This window comes from Mustelus asterias, chromosome 13 (assembly GCF_964213995.1).
Source record: "Mustelus asterias chromosome 13, sMusAst1.hap1.1, whole genome shotgun sequence".
NCBI classification, from domain to species: domain Eukaryota; kingdom Metazoa; phylum Chordata; class Chondrichthyes; order Carcharhiniformes; family Triakidae; genus Mustelus; species Mustelus asterias.
This window is the reverse complement of record NC_135813.1, coordinates 6,527,709-6,552,745: the sequence shown is the minus strand read 5'-3', so window position 1 is coordinate 6,552,745 and position 25,037 is coordinate 6,527,709. Positions and strand designations below refer to the sequence as shown.

Below are 25,037 nucleotides of genomic sequence, written 5' to 3'. Positions count from 1 at the left end.
CAAAGTCTATGCGTATGCACAAGTGATGTGAAGTAATACCTTATTACAATGCCACAGCAAATACAGACGGAGATATCCTCATAACATGTTTGTTATTAGCTAAATACATGCCTCAAGTGGTGGCTTTTCATCGGGGCAGACTTCAGTTTAATCTCACAGATAATGGGACAATGCCTAAAGTTCCATCTCCCAGCGTCAGTATTTGGTAATGTTTTAGATCATTTACTCATTCACTGCTCTTCTTTGGAGAGTAGCTTGAATGGTCAGGCCTGGGTTTAACATTTCATCCTGAAGACGTCATCTCGTGTGTGACATTAGACCAAGTCTCAATTTTCATGACTGCAAATTCACTAACTTCTGCCTTTGGCCACTGATAGTACTTCTTTGCATGTCAGCGCATGTACAGATATATCCACCCTCTAAAATGGTGATAGCTTATTTCATTGCCCATGCATCCCCAACATGGCAACAAATTACTTGATTAAGAGGTGCAGGGAGGGCTTTACCTCCAAGCCTACTTGGTTTCATAAGTGTAAGATCTCCACTTCAACCTGTTTGTGTGGATAGAAGGCGTTATTAAAAGTGTTACCTTGATGCTGTCGGCACTGTAATATTTCCAATTTCAGGGCCAGTGATGACTGTGCATACACCTGCACAGATGCAACGCTGGTAGCAAACAAAGCCTTGCAAATACTGCATACGGAGTCAGTGTCAGAGGTTGGATAGAGGTATTGGTTTTGTGCAACGCTGACTTGTCCTGAAGGCACTTTTGCAAGGGGAATGGAATGTAAAAATAGGCAAGTTTTGCTGCAGCTGTACAGGGTGTCAGTGAGACTACATCTGGGAGGACAGTTTTTGTCTCCTTATTGAAGGATGGATATAATTGCACTAGAAGAAGTAGAGATGGTTCACTCGACTGACTCATGGAATGAAGTGGTTGTGTTAGGAGGAAAGATTAAGGCTATATCCATTGAAGTTTAGAAGAATGAGGTGATCTTATTCAAACATAGGAGATCCTGAGTGGACTTAACAGAAGGGATGCTGAAAGGACGCTTCCCGCTTATGGAGAGACTAGAACTAGGGGACACAGTTTAAAAATAAGATGGAGATGCAGAGAATTTTTGTTTTGAGGGTCGTTGGTTGTTAGTCTGTGGAGCTTTCTTCCCCAGAAAACAGTGGAGGCTGCGATATTGTTAGAAGGGGTATGGAGGTAGACAGAAAATAGAGGCCATGATCTTATCAAATGATGGAGCAGGCTCGAGGGGCTGGTTCCTGTTCCAAATCTGCATGTTCACATGCAAGCACACCCTTTAGATGTAAAAAGTTACACAAACTATACACAAGCCTATTTTCGTCTCAAGACGCTTGGTCTTTCCTGCCTTACCTGTTGTGCGTAACCTCGAAACATAGGATTAATCAACTTAATGCCATGGGCAAGGCTTGTAGGAACAACATAGCTTGGACTGCACAAGAGAGAGAGAAAGGGAAATTAATTGCAGCGAGGGCAATATCAGTTAATCTTATTTGATACAATCAACTCTCAGACCCTATGCAATACAGTAGTCAAGTCTCGAGACTTTTCTTTCTGGTCCTCACGTTAGATGTGGGAAACAAACATTTAGAGTTACACCCAAATCAGATGGCTTTATTTTTTTCTCCAATCTCATCGAGTGTTGAGCTGGATTGTTGTTCGTGGATAAGAAAAATCACACTGCAGCACAGGAAGGAACAAAAATCAGCAGCTTTGTAATTCTAGGTCAGGTGAATTATTTGGTCAAAATATTTCTCCAAATGTAAATTAAAACATTTTATCCACATTTGGCCATCCATCCAGCCTTCTTCTGCACTCAACTTCTACAAATCAACAAAGAATTTGCATGGCACATACACAACTTGTACACTAGAAATACTCCAAAGATGCGCAGGTTAGGTTGATTGGCCATGTTAAATTAACCTTAGTGTCAGGGGGATTAGCAGGATAAATGAAGAGTTATGGGAATAGGGCCTGGGTGGGCTTGTGATCGGTGCAGACTCAATGGGCCGAAAGGCCTCCTTCTGCGCTGTAGGGATTCTATGATCTTTGCCACATTTGGAGCTCCCATTCATTAAAAGGGTCAACAGCAGAAAACTGAGCATAGCCCCTTCAGAAACTACGCTGTTAGGTTATGTATTGCACCAAGTTTAAATAAAAGTGCCCTACACTGCTCTAATAATGGTTTCAACTGCGGAAGAAGCATATGCTATGAGTACAGAAATTCTCACATGGAAGATCTGCCTGAACAGAGTGCGCTGGCTCAGTGCCAATTAAAACTGGGTTACGGGCAGTTGCGTGCTGTGGACACGTCAGCTGGGAACTCGACTGATAGTACTCCAATGCATTTCGCGAAGAAATCCTGCCAGCCAAAACAGATTTTTCTTTAGTTTTGAACTCAAGTTTGTGAGCTAAAAGAACCAAAATTAAAATTTCACTATAGAACAGGAAGGAAACAAAAAGCATACAAGTCAAAGAGCAACACCTTTGAGGGAACACTTGCGTTATAATGCTTAAGCTACAGATGGCTATGCAAATTGGTAGAACTTCACATAGCAGCTAACAATATCCACAACCCCCGACTGTGTTGTGCCATTTCAATATGTATCTAAAAGCTTTTTGTTAGGCTTTAAAAATAGATTAAATTGGATGAGCATCAGCAAATAACTGTTTTGCTTGTTTTGTACATCCACTGGTTATCAAGGCAACCAGGTGAAAACTTTTTAAATGTATGAAGCTGCCTATACAATCAGGAGATTAACAATGCTTCTTTCATCACTATCCTCACAGCAGACAAAGAACGATATAATGGTTTAGAACACTTGAAAGTCTTAACTGATTCTGATGGTGGCCTTCAAGTTACACAACACAACTTGAATGAACAAAATGTACTGAATCCAAACAACAGAGAATTTGCTCACCTTTATAACCTGGAAGTAACATTTGAGCACTGTAACATTTATAAAGATGCATCAACATTTATAAAATGGAACATTTAGAGAGTGGTACATACCGCTTTTTGTGCCAAAGCTCAGAGATAAGTTTCTGGTAGCTTTTGCAGAGAGCTGGCTTTTTATCTGTGCGAACCAAACCAACACACTCCAAGAAGAACTGGGTGAGTGGGGGGCTACAACAGAAAAGTGGTTACACTTCAGAAAACCGTAGAGGATAACTGAATTAATATCACACTGCAAGTGCCATGACTACAGCCCAACAGAACACTGATTAAATGAGATCAGCTTTTAAATCCTCCAAAGACCTTCAGAGACACGATTAGGGGCTTTATTAACTGCACATTGCAGTTTGAAAGAAAAAAAATTCTAAAACCAAGCTTAATCACAGAAAGTCTATTTGTAACATTTTAACTACACATCAAGTCAATGAATGACTTGGCAACTGGCACAGAGTGGTGAACTACCTGGCCTCCGTCACCTGCATTCGTAGCTATTGATAGTTTCCGATGTGGTCAGTTTCAGAAGGGTTCACTTTCCAGGAAAGAGGAACAGGGGCACAAATACTCCTACATGAATTTCCTTTGAATCCAAATTCATGAACCCTTTAACTATTTTCTACAACCATTACATTTTTGTTTGAATTGTTTTAAGTTGTTTTTGCAGAGAGTATTTAAGTTTTATTTGCACTCTGAAAAGGGTGGCAGCTTTAATAACTTTCAAAAAGCTAACTGAATAAGTTCATAAGATATCGGAGCAGAATTAGGCCATTCGGCCCATCGAGTCTGCTCCGCCATTCGATCATGGCTGATATGCTCCTCATTCCCATTTTCCTGCCTTCTCCCCATAACCCTTCAACCCATTACCAATTAAAAATCTGTCTAGCTCCTCCTTAAATTTACTCACTGTCCTGGCATCCACTTGGGTAGCGAATTCCATAGATTCACAACCCTTTTGGAGAAATAGTTTCTCCTCAACTCTGTTTTAAATTTGCTACCCCTTATCCTAAGGCTATGGCCTCTCTTCCTCGAATGTCCCACAAGATGAAGCATCCACTCCACGCCTACTTTATCCATACCTTTTATCATCTTTTATACCTCAATTTGATCTCCCCTCATTCTTCTAAATTCCAGAGAGTATCGGCCTAAACTGTTCAATCTCTCTTCATACGACAAACCCCTCATCTCTGGAATCAACCTAGTGAACCTCCTCTGAACTGCCTCCAATGCCACTACATCTTTCCTCAAATAAGGGGACCAAAACTGTGCGCAATACCCCAGGTGCGGTCTCACCAATGCCTTGTATAGTTGCAACAATACTTGGGGAATAAATACTTGGGAGGGGAAAATTGCAGGGTTTACAGCGAAAGGGCAGGAGAATAAGCTTTCCAAAGAACAAGCACAGACATGATGGGCTGACTGATCTCCAGTACTGTATCATTCCATGTGACTTGATTCTTTGTGGATATTCAGGAAACTAATGGAAATTGAAAATATATTTCCCCCCCACCCAGGTCTGGATGAAAGTCCCAACAATTCCTCCTACCAGTTGGACAAAGCCTGTAGTGCAGCATTCATGTAGCAAGAGTTTCCAATGTTCTTCATCCCAGTGAGTCCTAGCAGATAGATTTGAGGAGAGAAAGCAAATCAAAAATGAACTTGTGGAAGTCAATTTTGAGGGTGCTCCAAAATAAACTCTTTTTGAGTTAATTAAATCAAATTAACCTATCTACAAAACAACAAACTGAGATAGCCCCTTATTGCTTATATATATATATATTAGTGTCACAAGTAGGCTTACATTAACACTGCAATGAACCTACTGTGACAATCCCCTAGTTGCCAGACTCCGGGTACACTGAGGGAGAATTTAGTATGGCCAGTTCAACGTCTTTTGGACTGTGGGAGGAAACCCACGCAGACACAGGGAGCACGTGCAGACTACGCACAGACAGAGACCCAAGCTGGGAATCAAACCTGGGTCCCTGGCGCTGTGAGGCAGCAGTGCTAACCACTCTTAGTTGAACAAAAAGATCAATAAATTAAACAAAAAAAAATCGATAAATGAGATGGGATAGCCCCTGATGGGGGTCTCTTATTTATCCTCTTAAGAAAACAATAATTGAACAAAAGTTACAGGGGTGACAGCCCCTGGTGGGGCACTCCCAAGGCAACATATTTGCACACAAACTAGCTTCATCATCATCCGGAATTCTCTCTCTCTCTCTCAAAGTCAAACACGATTTATATCAGTGAGTATCTTCTTTATCTACTCAGCATTTTGTTTTGCTCCGGACACATTCTCGACAGTCTGCACTTCTAGTACCTCTTGGTTTTAGCTCATCGTCCTCAGACTCTGATTCTCCCTCATCTGCAACAGCAATGGGAACAGTTTTGAATGGATGGTTGCCAAGTGTTGAGCCAGAGCCCTGAAATAAAAATGCCGAGTTACTGCAATGCTCTCAGCCAGAAAATCTAAACCTACAAGAGCCATTGGATCAAACGTTTGCTTGCATTGATGCAGATAATTTTATACCACAAATAAACCGAATACGATGACCGTGACAAAGATGTCCAACTACCTTCATCTATCCTTACTCAGGACTTAGTTAATGGTAGGGCATTGGGGAGAGTTACAGAACAAAGAAAGTGGAGTCACAGGTGGACAGAGTGGTGAAGGCAGCATTCAGCATCCTTGGTTTCATTGGTCAGAACATTGAATACAGGAGTTGGGATGTCTTGTTGAAGTTGTACAAGACATTGGTAAGGCCACACTAGGAATACTGTGTACAGTTCTGATCACCCTATTATAGAAAGGATATTATTAAACTAGAAAGAGTGCAGAAGAGATTTACTAGGATGCTACTGGGACTTGTTGGTTTGAGTTATAAGGAGAGGCTGGATAGACTGGGACTTTTTTCTCTGGAGAGTAGCAGGCTGAGGGGTGATCTTATAGAGGTCTATAAAATAATGAGGCATAGATCAGCTAGTCAAAATCTTTTCCCAAAGGTAGGGGAGTCTAAAACTAAAGGGCATAGGTTTAAGGTGAGAGATACAAAAGGATCCAGAGGGGCAATTTTTTCAGAGGGTGGTGAGTGTCTGGAACAAGCTGCCAGAGGCAGTAGTAGAGGCGGGTAAAATTTTGCCTTTTAAAAAGCATTTAGACAGTTACATGGGTAAGATGAGTATGGAGGGATATGGGCCAAACGCGGGCAATTGGAACTAGCTTAAGGGTTAAAAAAAAGGGGCGGCATGGACAAGTTGGGCCAAAGGGCCTGTTTCCATGCTGTAAACCTCCATGACTCTATTCATCAGAGTGAAACTGCTGCTGAATACCTTCAAATAATAAAGTCTACTATGGAAAAAGAAATCTGATATTTCAAACAGCAGTACTTGGTCTCATACTTTTATACTCATAGTAATACCCCTGTGCAGTACCTGCTCTGTTGGTCTGCTCGATAACGCTGGGCTCGGTGCAACGGGTCGCTGTTCCAGGAAAACTTCCTTCTCACAGGCATAGCACCACACTCGGAACGTAGTCAGATTCACCGTCAGGTTATGCTTCTTGGCCTGCAGTGGGGGGGTTTTTTTTGGGAACAAAGAAAAATCTAGCTGATCGACAATGCAAGTGATGGAACCTCACGAGGGGCAGAAAGGTCATAACTTTGTTCGAAAATACTTTTATAGCATGCACCGAAAGTTTCTACAGAATACAAGTTCACATCACTTTTGACAAAGTGTTACTTTATTGAAGTCAAACAGATTTATCTGGCTTCCAAAGCTTCCCTTAAATCATCTCATTGCTCTATGGATTATTTTAAATTCCTTTACAGCAGCTCATCTCTAGCGAGGATTTTTATTTTCCATTCCCTGGTCTCAAGATTATTTTTCTTCAAATTTCCTCTCCTTTTCTTGGCAATCATTGAAAGTTCAGTGCATCCTTGAAAGTAGCATTTGACAAGCCAAACAAGAATTGTATTCATTATAGACAACTGGTCCACTCAAATTATGATAGCCAAGTTCTGCACACATGAGGACGGCCTCAACCGGGATCTTGGGTTCATGTCACACTATCTGTAACCCCCACAGCTTGTCTGGACTTGCAGAATCTCACTGGCTGTCCTGTCTGGAGACAATACACATCTCTTTAACCTGTGCTTAATGCTCCCTCCACTCACATTGTTTGTACCTTTAAGACTTGATAATCTGTAAAGACTGCATTCCAATCATTATTCTGTAAATTGAGTTTGTGTCTCTGTATGCCCTGTTTGTGAGCAGATCTCCCACTCCACCTGACGAAGGGGCAGCGCTCCGAAAGCTAGTGGCATTTGCTACCAAATAGACCTGTTGGACTTTAACCTGGTGTTGTTAAACTTCTTACCACTCAAGTTAAGCCTGAGAATTAAATATCTAATAAGGCAACTGGACTGTTAAAACACCCAAGTGTATAAATCGCACAGATTAACCAGTTGAACTCCATTGAAGAGTATTCTTACAATGCAAATTTTGTACGAAAAGGTCATTGGCTCCAATAAGGGAAGCCTGCAACGATCATTATAGGAACTCAAACCTCAGTGAGTGAAGCAGCCCGATAAGAACACTGAAAATTGCCACCTTTTTTTTTTATTATAGAATCCCTACAGCGCAGAAGGAGGCCATTCGGCCCATCGAGTCTGCACCAACCACAATCCCACCCAGGCCCTACCCCTACATATTTACCCACTAATCCCTCTAATCTACACATCAGGACTCTAAGGGGCAATTTTTAACCTGGCCAATCAACCTAACCCGCACATCTTTGGACTGTGGGAGGAAACCGGAGCACCCGGAGGAAACCCACGCAGACACGAGGAGAATGTGCAAACTCCACACAGACAGTGACCCGAGCCGGGAATCGAACCCGGGACCCTGGAGCTGTGAAGCAGCAAGTCTCTTGTAACAACGAGGTTGGAAAGTTAAATAAAAGACGACTGGTCTTTTGGAACAGCCAATGCAGCCTGCTTCTAGTCAAATCCAGTTCCATGGGTGTCTAGTGCTCAAAACTCATCAGCAGAACTGGGATCAAATGTTGTATGTTTTTGGCCAAGTCACAAGAGTGTCTGATGCAAGGGCAGTGTTACAAGAATGACAAGGGAAAATGGGGACGGGGGAGGGGGGCAAAAAAAAAAAATTTTCAGCTTATTTCCAGCAATAAGCACGTATCTTGCAGTGAAATAAAGCAGCATTGTGGAACCCCTCACAATTTATGGAGAAGTCTGCAGTTTCATCTGTCCCCTGCCTCCTTGCTGAAGGACGAGTGGAAGAATGCAACTTGTTCCTCTTTCTGCTTTAAAATGTCAATTACCTGTGAATGTAACGTGCTGTGGTCGACATACGATTCCCCACATCCAACATAGGAGCAGCCACTCTGTTTGGGAAAAGGGGAAAAAAAAACAGGCAATAAGCAATATCTTGCTTAATAGGATCACAAATAAAATGGTTTGGAAAAACAAATAGAAAACAAAAACCATCTGAAACCAGATACATTTACTTTGTGTTCCCAGAAATTTGTAATTTTCCAACATAAATTTTTTTTTTTTTAAATTGTGCATGAATTACTTACACTACATCCACTATTACTTTTCTAACTTCTCTGTCTATAGAACCATAACTGAAATTTGCTCACAAATCTTTATTAACATTCTTCTTGTGACAGCCAGAAGTGAAAGAATTGCATTATATCGCACCTTTTAGGATTTCAGGACATCCCAAAACACTTTGCAGCTAAAGCCAATGAAGCACTTTTGGTAAAGAGAATTAACTGAGGAGATTAGTCTTCAGTTCTTCACTCCTGCTTTTGGAAGTTCCTGGCCTCCCCCTGCCCCAGTTTCATGGCACTGATCAGAAAGTGACCCCAGCAGCAATCATGGTCACAAGCCCATGTCCTATTCATCAGTGCATGACAGTGAAGTGTAAATGCACAGCCCCATTTTGTCTGTGTTCCCAGCAGCACCAAGTACTACATTTCCATTGCTCCCAGCTCAATAAGTTCACCATGCCCCAGATAGCTGGCTTCAAAATTATCTACATTTTCGAATTATTCCGTGGGGTTATGCTGCAACTGTACAGGACCTTGGTGAGACCACATTTGGAATATTGTGTGCAGTTCTGGTCACCTCACTATAAGAAGGATGTGGAAGCGCTGGAAAGAGTGCAGAGGAGATTTACCAGGATGCTGCCTGGTTTGGAGGGTAGGTCTTATGAGGAAAGGTTGAGGGAGCTAGGGCTGTTCTCTCTGAAGCGGAGGAGGCTGAGGGGAGACTTAATAGAAGTTTATAAAATGATGACGGGGATAGATAGAGTGAACATTCAAAGACTATTTCCTCGGGTGGATGGAGCTATTACAAGGGGGCATAACTATAGGGTTCGTGGTGGGAGATATAGGAAGGATGTCAGAGGTAGGTTCTTTACGCAGAGAGTGGTTGGGGTGTGGAATGGACTGCCTGCAGTGATAGTGGAGTCAGACACTTTAGGAACATTTAAACGGTTATTGGATAGGCACATGGAGCACACCAGGATGATAGGGAGTGGGATAGCTTGATCTTGGTTTCAGATAAAGCTCGGCACAACATCGTGGGCCGAAGGGCCTGTTCTGTGCTGTACTGTTCTATGTTCTATTCCATGTTTCTTTCCATTCTACCTTGGGTTCTCTAGCCTTCTCATCTAGATTCCTCTAAAGATGACTACTTCTTGCACTGAGAAGTATCTACATCCTGGTAATTAGTTTCACAACACCAGGTTAAAGTCCTATAGGTTTATTTGGTAGCACGAGCTTTCGGAGCGCTGCTCCTTCGTCAGGTGAGTGCAGGATTTGTTTCACAAACAGGACATATATAGACACAGTCTCAATTACAAGACAATGAAACAAATTCTGCAGTCATCTGATGAAGGGGCGGCGCTCCGAAAGCTCGTGCTACCAAATAAACCTGTTGGACTTTAACCTGGTGTTGCGAGACTATTTACTGTGCCTACCCCAGTCCAACGCCGGCAACTCCACATCATATCTACGTCCCAGCAGACTTGTCAAGTTGCAACTGGTTGCCCAATAAGTTAAATGTAAAGAATTGAGATAAGTCCAGTGCTAGATAACTGATCTGGTGAATATTTACTTCCCTGGTGCTGGCATCAACACCAACTTGGTGACCTATTTTCTGCAAAAAGAGTAAAAGTGAACTGCCCGGATTGACTCAAATAGCAAAGTTTCTGCTCGCCTATTTCACACACAACAGATTATCAAGGGCTCCTTTCACAAGGAACCATCTTTCCTGGCATTGAACTTTCGCAGTATAAATTTTAGCAATGAATGCTCAACATACTGATGTCAAATGCCTTGTTTGATAAAAGGGCGAGTGCCATTGTTAATCAGTTCAACATCTCCATTCAAATTGTGCCCGAAGCAATTTCTTTTATAAAAGCATCAGGGATTTACAAGCTAATACTCAGACATTGCAATTTTAAGTCCTGGCAGCAAAGATATGTATATTGAACCCATTCAGGGACAACCAGCAAGTGCTTAAGCCTTCGATTTACATATGGTTTTAATATCTGGACCAAGACTGTAGCTAACTAGGATGAAAGTTAGTCCTAAGTCTGGGACCATATTTGTGTAATAAGTCACCTTTGTAAGCACAGAAATAATATTATGCAATAGAATCCGCTCCTTACCTGAAGGCAAGCCCATAGATTTGGTCCACCAACACCACAGGATTGGCATGTTCCCTGAGGAAAACAGGTTTCTGTTTAATAATCTCAAATTATTTTATTTAAGCTACAATCTTACAAGCAACATGTCGAACATGACTGGGGAGAATCCCCGAGTGCGATTCAGAAGGTGAGGTTGCAGGGGATTGGGGGTAGAGTACTAGATTGTATTGAGGATTGGCTGACTGACAGGAAGCAGAGGGTTGTGACAAATGGTCCATCTCTCTCCACTGACGCTTCCTGACCCTGCTGAGTATTTCCAGCCTTTTCTGTTATTTTAGATTTCCTGCATCTGCAGTATTTAGCTTTTGTACTATTAATCTATGTTGATTGACATAATAGCAGTATTGTCTGCACTGGTTTGTGCCAGTGCTGGAGAACACTTCACAGTCAGCTTATTGCACCGGGGGAGAACCGAAATAGGCAAGAAATTGCATTCTGCATTCACAAGCCAGAAAAGTTTGGCAACATTTCAACTCTGATAGAAAATGAAATAGTTTACACGGTTACATGAAGGCAATTTAGAACTGATAATAGATTGAAGAATATTTTAAACAGGCCAGAGGAAAGTCACAATATTAATTTACTAGTAACTTCTTGTCCATATCATCTCTAATGCTAATGATTCTCACTCACAAATATGTGTTCTTCAGAATGCACCAATAATTTCTTGGTATACACAGCAGGTACTGGCAGTGCCTACTTATTTTGTCCCTTCGGTGCACGGGACAATATTTTTCAGTGTATTCAAGTTAGGAATGCAATGAGATAGGCATGGAGGTATGCGAACCATGCCAACTCAGCCAGTTTGGAAGAAGCTGCTTCAGGTAAATGCTAACTATCTTCGTAAAATATAATGCTAAACAGGGATTAACATACATCATTGATTGCATGTTCAATCTCTCCTTGTGAGGAGACACCAAAGTTATAAACATGTTATAAACATAACATGGTCACTAACAAATCCAATTGGAAATTCAGGAGAGATCTCTTTATGGAGAGAATATTTAGCATAAGCACAAGTGGTTCAGGCAAATACTGCAAGATCGTTTAAGGGGATGCTAGTTAAACACTGGGGTAACAAAGGAATTTTAAAAATACGTTGGTTTGGTGAGATGGAGAGGTGTGGGAGAACACTCACATGGAACATAAACACCAGAACAGACTGATCGGACAGAGTGGTTCGATTCTGTGCATTCTATGATTCTTGAAATCTCACCTTGTACATGACATGCAGCGTGCACTGCTCTCTGCATCAAACGGGATAAGTGTGTGCACGTAGTAACACTGAAACTGCGTTGAACAAAAAACAAAACATCCACAGGAACAGGCCCATCGGCCCTCCAAGCCTGCGCCACTCATGTGCCCACTAGACCATTCTTTTGTATCCCTCTACTATTGCGCCCAAGCCCAAAATCTGAGGTTTGGATAGAAATTTGCTCACTGAAATTCTGAAGTTAGGTTACGGAACTCAAATTCAAACCGAAGCATTCGTGGAGATTGCAGATATGCCAGCAAACCTGCTTCACAAATTCTGTTATTACTGCAGTACTACCCTATTGTGTTTGCTGTTTAAAGGCTTTCCACGCCATTGTAAGAAAAGATGACAGCTTATCGTACAAAACTTTTGTTAAAAAATTTATACATTTCAGTTACTACCCGATGGGAAGAAAGTACAAGTTACTGCAGGAGCAATTTCTGCTGATTGGATGATCATCTGTGGCAAGTATTAATTACTGACTCACAAGACTCGAGTTTAGACAAATTCACAGTGGGGTAACGCAACATGATAAAGTAGTACTTATTTTTAGTAACCACCCAAGAAACAGCTGCTGCTCAGTAGAAGACCAGATCCTTATTTTCATAAGTACCTGTAGGTTTTGAGGCCTGCACTATTGTGTTTACGTGAACTGAAGTGAGACAATAGATCTGGGGTCGGTGCAGAAGGAACAAGAATTAATACATATTGTTTTATTATTTCCTTAGTTGCCAAAGGAAAAATTCCTAACCCCCCCCTCCCCCCCAAATTCCTAACCCCCCTCCCCCCAAATTCCTAACTCCCCCATTTTAGCAGGTCTATTTTTGGAGTAAACAATGTTATCTCCTTGTGAATGCAGTTACATCACTTTTCAAAAACAAACATTAAGCATGCATTAACCAGTGCCCTTCACTTAAATTCTGAAGTAGGATACTGGTGTATAAATAACTTATTGTAATGGCTCCTGATTAAAAAAAACTGAAGCTTGCTGCTTGCAGACATGCCCTTCTGCAGTGCAAGTGGAAAGGTCAAAATTTGCTTAAAAATTAGGTCTGATTGTCAGAACTGAATTACCAAGCTATCAATAAAACATGATGTCTACTCGAAGAAGCATAAACATATCTTGGAAATAATTTGACAGTCCCCACCGCTAGACTGAGGCCTCTGCATCTCTTTTTTAAAAAAATTATTTATTCTTTCACAGGATGTGGATGTCACTGGCTAGCCCTAAGATGGGTAGCACAGTGGTTAGCACTGCTGCTTCACAGCGCCAGGACCTGGGTTTGATTCCCGGCTTGGGTCAGTGTGTGTGGAGTTTGCACGTTCTCCCCGTGTCTGCGTGGGTTTCCTCCGGGTGCTCTGGCTTCCTCCCACATTCTGAAAGACGTGCTGGTTAGGTGCATTGACCCAAACAGGCGCCAGACTGTGGCGACTAGGGGAATTTCACAGCAACTTCATTGCAGTGTTAATGTAAGCCTCACTTGTGATTAATAAAATAAATAAACTTTAATCACCCTTGCAAAGGTGGTGGTGAGCCACCTTCATGAAGTGCTGCAGTCCATGCAGTGTAGTTACACCCACAGTGCTGTTAGGGAGTTCCAGGGTTTTGAACCAGCGACAGTGAAGGAGTGGTGATACAGTTCCAAGTCAAGATGGTGTGGGGATTGGAGCGGAACTTGCACGTGGTGGTGGTGTACCCATGTGTAAAAAGATCACACGCATATATATTCTATATACAAGAAATGTACATGCAAATTTACACATGATACTAAGTTCAGCTGCACATTAAATTGTGCGCATGGGAAAAGGAAGATGTAAAGGGACATATGCAAGTGAGTAAAATCGTGCCTGAAGGAATTCTAATGGGGAAGAGAGAGGGTACCCAAATGGGGAAGAGAGGAAGCTTCATGGTGAGACCCCAAAGGTTGTACAGGAGTAAAGGGATTTAGGCACGCATGTTTACAAATCACTGGATGCCAAAGCACAAACACAAAACACAATCAAAAAGACAAATGGAACATTAGCGATCTAATTCAAGTCTTTAAAACTAAGAGATTTTGAAAAGGTGGAAAGATACACAAGTGAAATTATTCCCTCCAGTGGAGGACACCAAATCAAGAGGGCTTAAACTTAAAATTAGAGCTAGGCCATTTGAGAGAGAAACCAGAAAGCACTTTTTCACCAGGTGGAGAGTATAAATCCAGAACATGCTTCCCGAAAGGCTGTGGGTCCTGGGACAATCGAAATTGAGCTCAATAAAATTTCTACAGTACAGAAAGAGGCCTTTCGGTCCAATGTGCCTGCACCAATAGTAATCCCCCCCCCCCCGGCCCTATCCCCATTACCACAGGCATTTACCCTGCTAACCCCCCTGACACTAAGGGTCAATTCAACATGGCCAATCAACCTAACCCGAACATCTTTGGACCGTGGGAGGAAACCAGAGCACCCGGAGGAAACCCACGCAGACACAGGGAGAACGTGCTGATTCCGCACAGACAATGATCCAAGCCAGGAGCCGAACCCAGGTCCCTGGCACTATGAGGCAGCAGTGCTAACCATTGTACCACCATAATTTATTTGCCCTTGTTACATATCTCTTGTCACCCTCATCTCTGACAAATTTATTTTGCCACCATTGGGTAGCATGGGGACACAGTGGTTAGCACTGAGGCCTCACAGCACCAGGAGCCCAGGTTCAATTCCGGCCTTGGATCACTGTCCGTGTGAGGTTTGCACGTTCTCCCTGAAAGACATGCTGATTAAGTGCATTGGCCATGCTAAATTCTCCCCGAACAGGATCAGAGTGCGGCAACTAGTGGATTTTCACAGTAACCTCATTGCAGTGTTAATGTAAGCCTACTTGTGACACCAATAAATAAACTGAATCAAATTACAGATCATCATTTTCCAATTGGATGCTGAACACGGTCATTCGATTATGCTGCTATTGCACACCCTCAATCTCTGTACAGCAGCACTATCTCAAAAACGTCCTGGTCTGCAGTTTCATTTCATCCGTCACCTCACCCATCGCTTAAACAAAATACTTTTTCTCCCTTTCAGGTGAAAAAGGGCCACAAGCTTCTACAACTCTGATACCTTCATTCAGTCTGCGAGTGTGACCATGAGCTTCCTGCCACCTTGTCATTTTAATTCTCTACGTTGCTTCCAGTCTGACCTTTCTGTCCTTGGCTTGCTGCAGTGTTCTAATGAAGCTCATTGCAAGCTTGATGAATGACACCTCATCTTTTGACTGGACACTTTTACAGCCTCCTGGTCTCAACACTGAGTTCAACAATTTCAGCTTGTAACCTTCAGCTTTTGCTTTCTTTCTCTTTCTTTGTTGGTTTGGTCTTTTCCTCTTGTTTCTCTCTCATTTCCTTGGTTTTGCTTTCAAATAGTAGCTATTTGAGACCTGACATTCTCTCAACTCCTCTAGACATCTCCTGTTTTTATTTACTCTTCCTGTGACCTCTTCTTTTGGCCTTACACCTTTTGACATTTAATCGCTTTTCCATCCCACCATATCAAAGACCTTCCCTTTGTTCTTCTGCCCATTCTTCCAAATTAAGTGCTTCAGGCTCCCTCCACTCACATTGTCTGTATCTTTAAGACCTGGTTGGCTGTAGAGATTCGCATTCTAATCAGTATTCTGTAACTTGATTTTGTGTCTTTGTATGCTCTGTTTGAGAGCAGATATCCACTCCATCTGACGAAGGAGCAGCGCTCCAAAAGCTAATGGCATTTGCTACCAAATAAACCTGTTGGACTTTAACCTGGTGTTGTTAAAACTCTTACTGCATTCTTCCAAATCCAGCTTTTCCCAGCTGCGACAACAGATCATTGACATGGTGGCACAATGGTTAGCACTGCTGCCTCATAGTGTCAGAGGCCTGGGTTCAATTCCCAGCTTGGGTCACTGTCTGTGCGGAGTCTGCATGTTCTCTCTGTGTCAGCTGTGCTTCCTCCGGGTGCTCTGGTTTCCTCCCACAGTCCAAAAGATGTGGTGGTTAGGGTGCATTGGCCATGCTAAATTCTCCCTCAATGTACCCGAACAGTGTGGCGACTAGAGAATTTTCACAATAACTTCATTGCACTGTTAATGCAAGCTTACTTGTGACACTAATTAATAAACTTTAAACCTGAAACAGTGACTGCTCTTGTGACACACGCTGCCTGACCTGAGTATTTCCAGCATTTTCTGATTTTATTTCAGGTTACCAGCACCCACAGTATTTTGATTGCTGGAACGGTAAGCGATGTCTCAAACTTATCTGTTGACAGTACTGCTCGCAACAAGAAGTTCCAGCACAATGCACCCTCAAGATTGCCTGCATTTCTCTTCCCTTTTACAGACCTCAAATGAAGTTGTTCAGTGTGCCAGAGGATTTGCTATTTCACAAAAATAGGGTGCTTATGTCACATGAGACAGAATGTTAGGGCCACTGATTAATAAACCAGAATTTGACATACTGAAATAGAACAGAGAATTTTACTGGTGCTCTGGCAATTGAATTTGCTCAGGAGCAGCATGGTGCACAGTGGTTAGCACTGCTGCCTCCCGGGTTTGATTCCCAGCTTGGATCACCGTCTGTGTGGAGTCTGCACATTCTCCCCGTGTCTGTGTGGGTGCTCTGGTTTCCTCCCACAGTCCGAAAGAGGTGCTGGTTACGTGCATTGGCCATGCTAAATTCTCCCTCAGTGTTACCCGAACGGGCGCCGGAGTGTGGCGACTAGGGGATTTTCACAGTAACTTCATTGCAGTGTTAAAGTAAGCCTACTTGTGATACTAATAAATAAACTTTAAACTTCTATTTCACTCCTGTACTTCTTCAGATGGTGCCAGGGAGTCTTTTACACCAGGTGGGTTCATGTCTTATCCAAAAGACAGCAACTCAGTGGATTACTTGCTCAAGTAGGCTGACACATCAGTGCAGTAGATTAGTGCTTACTTTTCTGGACTGGAGCTTCCATCCAAAGCCTTCTGACTTGGAGGAGAAAGTGCTGAACTGAGCCAAAAGTATGACAAGGAAGGAACATTACAAATGGCCACATTATCTACACAATTATTGCTAACATGGCAGTACAGACATTATCCAGTACCGACAGTGATTATAAAATACTTCAGCCGCATTTCAGACTGCATATACTTTATACAGCGTTTTACCACTCAATCAATATCAGCAATCTTTTTTACCTTTGATTTCTGTAACAACTCCTCTTTAGTAATCTCTCCTATTGAATCCAGGTGAGGACAGATATCAGTAGCATTCGACATCTTCCCAAACTTTAGCACTGTAATAAGAATTGCAGCTATTAAGATCAAAACTTTACGTTGTTTCATAGGCTGTCCAGTATTATTAGATACGCACAGAAGGGAATTAATCTGTCTTCGACTTCAGCTAGCTTAAAGATAGCAAAGATAGTACTTCTTAACACAAACCAGGCTGCCAGGGCTAGAGGAAGGGTTCAGAATGTGAAGTATATCTTGACCAGTGCACTGATGGTTTAACCCATAGAAAATGTCCAGTGAGACTTCTGGTTAAAAGACTATTTCATAGAGCATGCAGCTTGTCTGACTCCAACTCCACATTCTAATACCTTTTAAAACTAGTCTGTGCACCGCAATAACCTTGCAGTTGAATTGTAAATATATTGAAAACATTTCCACATGCATGGCAACCTTATAAAATATAACAAAACATTACACAGCTGCAGTAATCCAACATATCAGAACAAGACGTTTTACCATAGGCACCTCCAGCAGGGACCCTCAGATAGTGGTCAGGTGCAGGAGTATTTTAACTCTCTCTAATCCACGGCCCACAGACCAATACACAACACCCAAACCGTAACTCAGAGTGAAATCAACTTGTCCAGCATAGATCTGGGACTGAGCAGAGGCCTTTATGGGGCTCAGCTACTCACTGGCTTAATTCACAGCCTTTACAGACAGATTCAGGTAAAGAGTAAACCACCGGAGAAAAGCAAGTTGCTGCGGATGCTGGAATCTGAAACCAAGAGAGAAAATGCTGGAAAATCTCAGCATCTGTAAGGAGAGAAAAGAGCTGACGTTGAGTCCAGACGATTCTTTGTCAAAGCAGCTTTGACAATGGGTCATCTGGACTCGAAACGTCAATTCTCTCCTTACAGTTGCTGCCAGACCTGCTGAGATTTTCCAGCATTTTCTCTTTTGGTAAACAGTAAATCAGTTTGACGGTAGATTTCAACCTACCAGTCATGGGCACCTTGTAACGTGGAAAGATGCATCTTTATGAATGTGTTCTATGGCCTCATCTTAGATAGGGATAATTTTAGCTTAAATCCAAGGGATATAATGTCACTCCATCGCTGCGAAGGATCTGTTCCCTAGCTGACTTCATTTGGTTGTGCAAGAACCATCAACCCAAAAGAAAATCAAACCTAGAGTGAGCCCTGGTTGGGCTGTCTTTAGGCTCACTAAGGAATCTGTGCTTGTACGGTCTAGAGAAGGTGCAATTCTGCAAAAGTTCCCCCAGACCGAGCAAGGAGTGACTGCCGTTAGCAATAATTATCACAGCAGACCCACATATTTCAAAACCAACAATGTCATATTCATTCTCAACAGCTTTTCTCATCCCAGCCCCATGACTGATAGCTAAAGTGGATGTGTGTTTTATTTTTTCCCCTCTCAGTCACACAAGTATCAGGTTAACATTTTAAAAAATTAAATGATTGAAAATGTGGGTGATGCTGGCGAAGGATGAGTGGAGAAACAGACACACACATGCCCCCCGCCAACCCTGACAGGGGCATAGTCACACACATCTCCCCCACCCCCAGACAGAAACACATTCACATGACTCACCCCTCATCCTCAGACGCACATACACATGCCCTCTCCCCTCACACACCCCCCCTCTCCCCACACACAAACATCCCCTCTACTCACCCCCAGACCCCCCCCCCACACACATCCCCTCACCCCAGACCCCCCCCATAAACACACCCGCCCACCTCACCCCAGACCCCCCCACACACAGCCCCTCCCCTCACCCGACAGCCCCCACACACACCCCCTCCCCTCACCTCAGACCCTCCCCCCAACACACACACCCCGTCACCCCAGACTCCCCCCCCCCCACACACACCCCATTACCCCAGACTCCCCCCCCCCCACACACACCCCATCACCCCAGACTCCCCCCCCCCCCCACACACACCCCATCACCTCAGACCCCTCCACACACACCCACCTCCCCTCACCCAGGCACCCCCCACACACACCCCCCCATACACCCCCTCCCCTCACCACAGACCCCCCACAGACACACCCCGTCACCTCAGACTCCTCCACACACACACACCCCCTCACTCCAGACCCCACCCCATCCCATCCCCTCACCCCGAGATTCCCCACACAAACACTCCCCCGCCCGCCCACGCCCCCTCCCCTCTAGATCGCCCCCGCCCCCCTCCCCTCTAGATCCCCCCGCCTGCCCCCGCCCCCTCTAGATCCCCCCTCCCCTCTAGATCTCCCCGCCCCCTAGATCCCCCCGCCCCCCTCCCCTCCAGATCCCCCGCCCCCCTCCCCTCCAGATCCCCTCCGCCCCCTCCCCTCTAGATCCCCCCCGCCCCCTCACCTCTAGACCCCCCCGCCCCCTCCCCTCAAGATCCCCCCCGCCCCCCTCCCCTCTAGATCCCCCCGCCCCCCTCCCCTCTGACCCCCCCTCCCTCTAGACCCCCCGCCCCCCTCCCCTCTAGATCCCCCCGCCCCCCCTCCCCTCTAGATCCCCCCGCCCCCCTCCCCTCTAGATCCCCCGCCCCCCTCCCCTCTAGATCCCCCCGCCCGCCCACGCCCCCCTCCCCTCTAGATCCCCCCGCCCGCCCACGCCCCCCTCCCCTCGAGATCCCCCCGGCCCGCCCACGCCCCCCTCCCCTCTAGATCCCCCTCCCGCCCCCGCCCACCCCGCCCCCTCCCCTCTAGATCCCCCGCCCACGCCCCCTCCCCTCGAGATCCCCCCCGCCCACGCCCCCTCCCCTCGAGATCCCCCCCGCCCACGCCCCCTCCCTCGAGATCCCCCCGCCCACGCCCCACTCCCCTCGAGATCCCCCCGCCCACGCCCCCCTCCCCCCGAGATCCCCCGCCCCTACCCTCTAGATCCCCCGCCCCCCTCCCCTCTAGATCCCCCCGCCCCCCTCCCCTCTAGATCCCCCCGCCCCCCTCCCCTCTAGATCCCCCCGCCCCCCTCCCCTCTAGATCCCCCCGCCCCCTCCCCTCCAGATCCCCCCGTCCCCCTCCCCTCTAGATCCCCCCGCCCCCTCCCCCTCTAGATCCCCCCGCCCCCCTCCCCTCTAGATCCCCCCCGCCCCCTCCCCTCTAGATCCCCCCGCCCCCTCCCCTCTAGATCCCCCCGCCCCCTCCCCTCTAGATCCCCCCGCCCCCTCCCCTCTAGATCCCCCGCCCCCCTCCCCTCTAGATCCCCCCGCGCCCCTCCCCTCTAGATCCCCCCGCCCCCCTCCCCTCTAGATCCCCCCGCCCCCGCGCCCCCCTCTAGATCCCCCCGCCCCCCTCCCCTCTAGATCCCCCGCCCCCCCTCCCCTCTAGATCCCCCGGCCCCCTCCCCTCTAGATCCCCCCGCCCCCCTCCCCTCTAGATCCCCCCGGCCCCCTCCCCTCTAGATCCCCCCGCCCCCCTCCCCTCTAGATCCCCCCGCCCCCCTCCCCTCTAGATCCCCCGCCCCCCTCCCCTCTAGATCCCCCCGCCCCCCTCCCCTCTAGATCCCCCCGCCCGCCCACGCCCCTAGATCCCCCGCCCGCCCACGCCCCCCTCTAGATCCCCCCGCCCGCCCCCGTCCCCCTCCCCTCTAGATCCCCCCGCCCGCCCCCGTCCCCCTCCCCTCTAGATCCCCCCGCCCGCCCCCGTCCCCCTCCCCTCTAGATCCCCCCGCCCGCCCCCCTCCCCTCTAGATCCCCCCGCCCGCCCCCGCCCCCCTCCCCTCTAGATCCCCCCGCCCGCCCCCGTCCCCCTCCCCTCTAGATCCCCCCCGCCCCCTCTAGATCCCCCCGCCCCCCTCCCCTCTAGATCCCCCCCCGCCCCCCTCCCCTCTAGATCCCCCCGCCCCCCCTCCCCTCTAGATCCCCCCGCCCCCCCTCCCTCTAGATCCCCCCGCCCCCCTCCCCTCTAGATCCCCCCGCCCCCCCTCCCCTCTAGATCCCCCCGCCCCCCTCCCCTCTAGATCCCCCGCCCCCCTCCCCCTCTAGATCCCCCCGCCCCCCTCCCCTCTAGATCCCCCCCGCCCCCCTCCCCTCTAGATCCCCCCCGCCCCCCTCCCCTCTAGATCCCCCCGCCCCCCCTCCCCTCTAGATCCCCCCGCCCCCCTCCCCTCTAGATCCCCCCCCCGCCCGCGCCCCCCTCTAGATCCCCCCGCCCCCTCCCCTCTAGATCCACCCCGCCCCCCTCCCCTCTAGATCCCCCCGCCCCCCTCCCCTCTAGATCCCCCCCGCCCCCTCCCCTCTAGATCCCCCCGCCCCCCTCCCCTCTAGATCCCCCCGCCCCCCCCTCCCCTCTAGATCCCCCCGCCCCCCTCCCCTCTAGATCCCCCCGCCCCCCTCCCTCTAGATCCCCCCGCCCCCCTCCCCTCCCCTCTAGATCCCCCTCGCCCCCCTCCCCTCCCCTCTAGATCCCCCCGCCCCCTCCCCTCTAGATCCCCCCGCCCCCCTCCCCTCTAGATCCCCCCGCCCCCCTCCCTCTAGATCCCCCCGCCCCCCTCCCCTCTAGATCCCCCCGCCCCCCTCCCCTCTAGATCCCCCCGCCCCCCTCCCCTCTAGATCCCCCCGCCCCCCTCCCCTCTAGATCCCCCCGCCCCCCTCCCCTCTAGATCCCCCGCCCCCCTCCCCTCTAGATCCCCCCACCCCCCTCCCCTCTAGATCCCCCCACACACACCCTCCCTCCAGGCAGCCTCCTCTCCCCTGTCTGTCCAGCGATGACAACTGAAGCCAGCACAAAAGCATCGCTCATCAGCTTTGTAAACACCCTCATTCCTTCAGAAACAGATGAAGGAGGCTGACACACACCTCCAGCCCTGAGCCCGGTGCTGGCCGCTTGTCGGCGGGACCGGGTTTCTGCTCCGCCCGTTTTAATGTTTTCCGCTAAAGGAGCGCGAGCGGTCCCACCGACATCTTGGGGAGCGCGCGGTGCGCGCTGGGAGTTGTAGTTCCAGGCCGGGGGGAGGGACCCGGATGTCGGGCGGCCTCCAGCCCGCAATGGGTGCCGCGGGCGTCGCTGGGAATTGTAGTTTCCCGCCGCCCGGTTACCCGGATGCCGGTGGATTGCAGGGGGTTGCTGTGACATCACAGCTTCCCCGCGTGCGGGTTGGAGCGCACCGCGCATGCGCCAGCTCGCTGACTCCAGCCCCAGAATGATACAGCATTGTTTACAATAGAAACAGCATTGCACCCATCCTAACCCCACCCCCCCTGGGATATCCCCCACACCCCAGAGACATCCCCCACACTAACCCCACCCCCCCAGAGATATCCCCACACTAACCCCACCCCCCCAGGGATATCTCCCACACTAACCCCACCCCCCCCAGGGATATCCCCCACACTAACCCCACCCCCCCAGGGATATCCCCCACACTAACCCCACCCCCCCAGGGATATCCCCCACACTAACCCCACCCCCCCAGAGATATCCCCCACACTAACCCCACCCCCCCAGGGATATCCCCCACACTAACCCCACCCCCCCAGGGATATCCCCCACACTAACCCCACCCCCCCAGAGATATCCCCCACACTAACCCCACACCCCCAGAGACATCCCCCACACTAACCCCACCCCCCCAGGGATATCTCCCACACTAACCCCACCCCCCCAGGGATATCCCCCACACTAACCCAACCCCCCCCCCCCAGGGATATCCCCCACACTAACCCCATCCCCCCAGGGATATCACCTACCCTAACCCTACCCCACAGGGGTACCCCCACCCCCAAGGGATACACCCCACCCTAACCACCCCACCCTAACCCCCCAGGGATATCCCCCACACTAACCCCACCCCCCCAGGGATATCACCTACCCTAACCGCCCCCACCCTAACCCTACCCCACAGGGGTACCCCCACCCCCAAGGGATACACCCCACCCTAACCACCCCACCCTAACCCCCCAGGGATACCCCCACTCTAACCCCTCCCACCCGCCAGGGATACCCTCATCCTAACCCCACACCCCAGGGATATCCCCACCACCAGTGATATCCCTCCCACTCTAAACTCCCACCCAGAGATACCCCCCACCCGCCAGGAATATCCCCCCCCACCCTAACCCCCCAGGACTATCACTCCACCCCCAGCGCTATCCCCCACCTCCCAGACCTGTTCCTCCCACCCCACCCCCCCCCCCACCCACCCCACCCCCCAGGGCTACTCCACCTTGCACACCCTGCAGGGCTACTCCCCACCCCACAGGGCAATCCCACATCCCACACTCTGTCCCCCCACCCAACAGAGCAATCCCACCACCCTACCCCTCCCCCATCCAACAGGGTACCCCAATACCCTATTCCCCCACTCAACAGAGCTATCCCTCCACCTTATCCGCCACCCAACATTTGATTTTGATTTGATTTATTGTTGTCACATGTATTGGTATACAGTGAAAAGTATTGTTTCTTGTGCGCTATACAGACAAAGCATACCGTTCATAGGGAAGGAAAGGAGAGGGTGCAGAATGTGGTGTTACAATCATAGCTAGGGTGTAGAGAAAGATCAACTTAATGCTAGGTAGGTCCATTCAAAAGTCTGATGGCAGCAGGGAAGAAGCTGTTCTTGAGTCGGTTGTATTTTTTTCCTGATGGAAGAAGGTGGAAGAGAGTATATCCAGGGTGTGTGGGGATCTTGCTATCCCACTGCCTTATTCCCCTGTTCATTAACGATCAATTGTGTTCTAGTTTCATGAGTGCAGTGAGTTTCATCTTCACTGCAGTCATGAACCTAGAACACAATAGAGGGGATTTAATTACAAATGACAGCAGGGATGTAAGACAGAGTTATGTTGATTGGCTCTGCTAAATTGCCCCGTAGTGTCAGGGGGTCCAGCAGGGTAAATACGTGGGGTTATAGGCATGGGGACTGAGTGGGATTGTTGTCGGTGCAGGCTCGATGGGCGAAATGGCCTCTGCAGCTCTGGTAAGTATAGCAAATTTCCTTCCCTGAAGGATAGCAGTGAACCAGATGGGGTTTTGCTCACAATCGATGATAATTTCCTAGATTGCATACAACAGTCTCCCACAAACAGTTACATGACAATGAACAAGTAATCTGATTTGTGATGTTGATTGGGAGGTAAATATCAACCAGGACCCCGAGGACAACTCATGCTAATTCTGTCAAAATAGAGCCACAGGATCTTTACATCCACCCAAGAGTGCAGATAGAGCCTCAGTTTAATGTCTAATTTGAAATATGGCACTTGACAGTGCAGCATTGCCTCAGTAGTGAGTGCCAGTCGGGAGTGTCAACCCGGATTGGCACGGTCAAGTCTTCAATGAGTCTTGAACTCAAACCTTCTGACCAATTAAAACAACAGTAATACCCACTGAGTCACAGCTAACATTTTATGGGGGAAATGAAAACATGGGTGGCACAGTAGTTAGCACAGCTGCCTTACAGCACCAGGTTCAATTCCCAGCTTGGGTGACCGTCTGTGTGGAGTCTGCACATTCTCCCGTGTCTGCGTGGGTTTCCTCCGGGCACTCTGGTTTCCTCCCACGGTTCAAAGATGTGCAGGTTAGGTTGATTGGCCATGCTAAATTGCCCCTTGGTGTCCCAGGATATGTATGTTAGATGGATTAGTGAGGTAAATATGTGGAGTTATGAGGACAAGGCCTGAGTGGGATTGTTGTCGGTGCACTCGATGGACCAAATGGCCTCCTTCTGCACTGATTCTATGATGTCTCACAGCACCAGGACCCGGGTTTGATTCCCGACTTGGGTCAATGTCTGTGCAGAACTTTGCACGTTCTCCCCATGCCTGCGTGGGTGTCATCCCAGTCTGAAAGACGT

The 25,037-nt window shown here is 48.0% G+C and overlaps 1 protein-coding gene across 2 annotated transcripts in view; it reads right to left on the bottom strand.

The window, feature by feature from the left end:
• The window catches only part of usp20 (ubiquitin specific peptidase 20), a 65,881-nt gene extending 43,733 nt beyond the window's left edge, over window positions 1–22,148 (bottom strand). For both annotated transcript variants that reach the window (XR_013499333.1, XM_078226257.1), the window contains exons 1-9: window positions 22,039–22,148; window positions 17,180–17,277; window positions 10,686–10,739; window positions 8,326–8,388; window positions 6,420–6,551; window positions 5,308–5,410; window positions 4,528–4,597; window positions 3,045–3,158; window positions 1,385–1,463 (exon numbers count right to left, since the gene is read on the bottom strand). Coding sequence is in view for 1 of the 2 variants with exons in the window: in XM_078226257.1 (XP_078082383.1) it covers window positions 1,385–1,463; window positions 3,045–3,158; window positions 4,528–4,597; window positions 5,308–5,410; window positions 6,420–6,551; window positions 8,326–8,388; window positions 10,686–10,739; window positions 17,180–17,260 (696 nt within the window). In the remaining variant the exon portion in view is untranslated. The remainder of the gene's footprint in view (window positions 1–1,384; window positions 1,464–3,044; window positions 3,159–4,527; window positions 4,598–5,307; window positions 5,411–6,419; window positions 6,552–8,325; window positions 8,389–10,685; window positions 10,740–17,179; window positions 17,278–22,038) is intronic.
• Window positions 22,149–25,037: the final 2,889 nt, after the last annotated feature.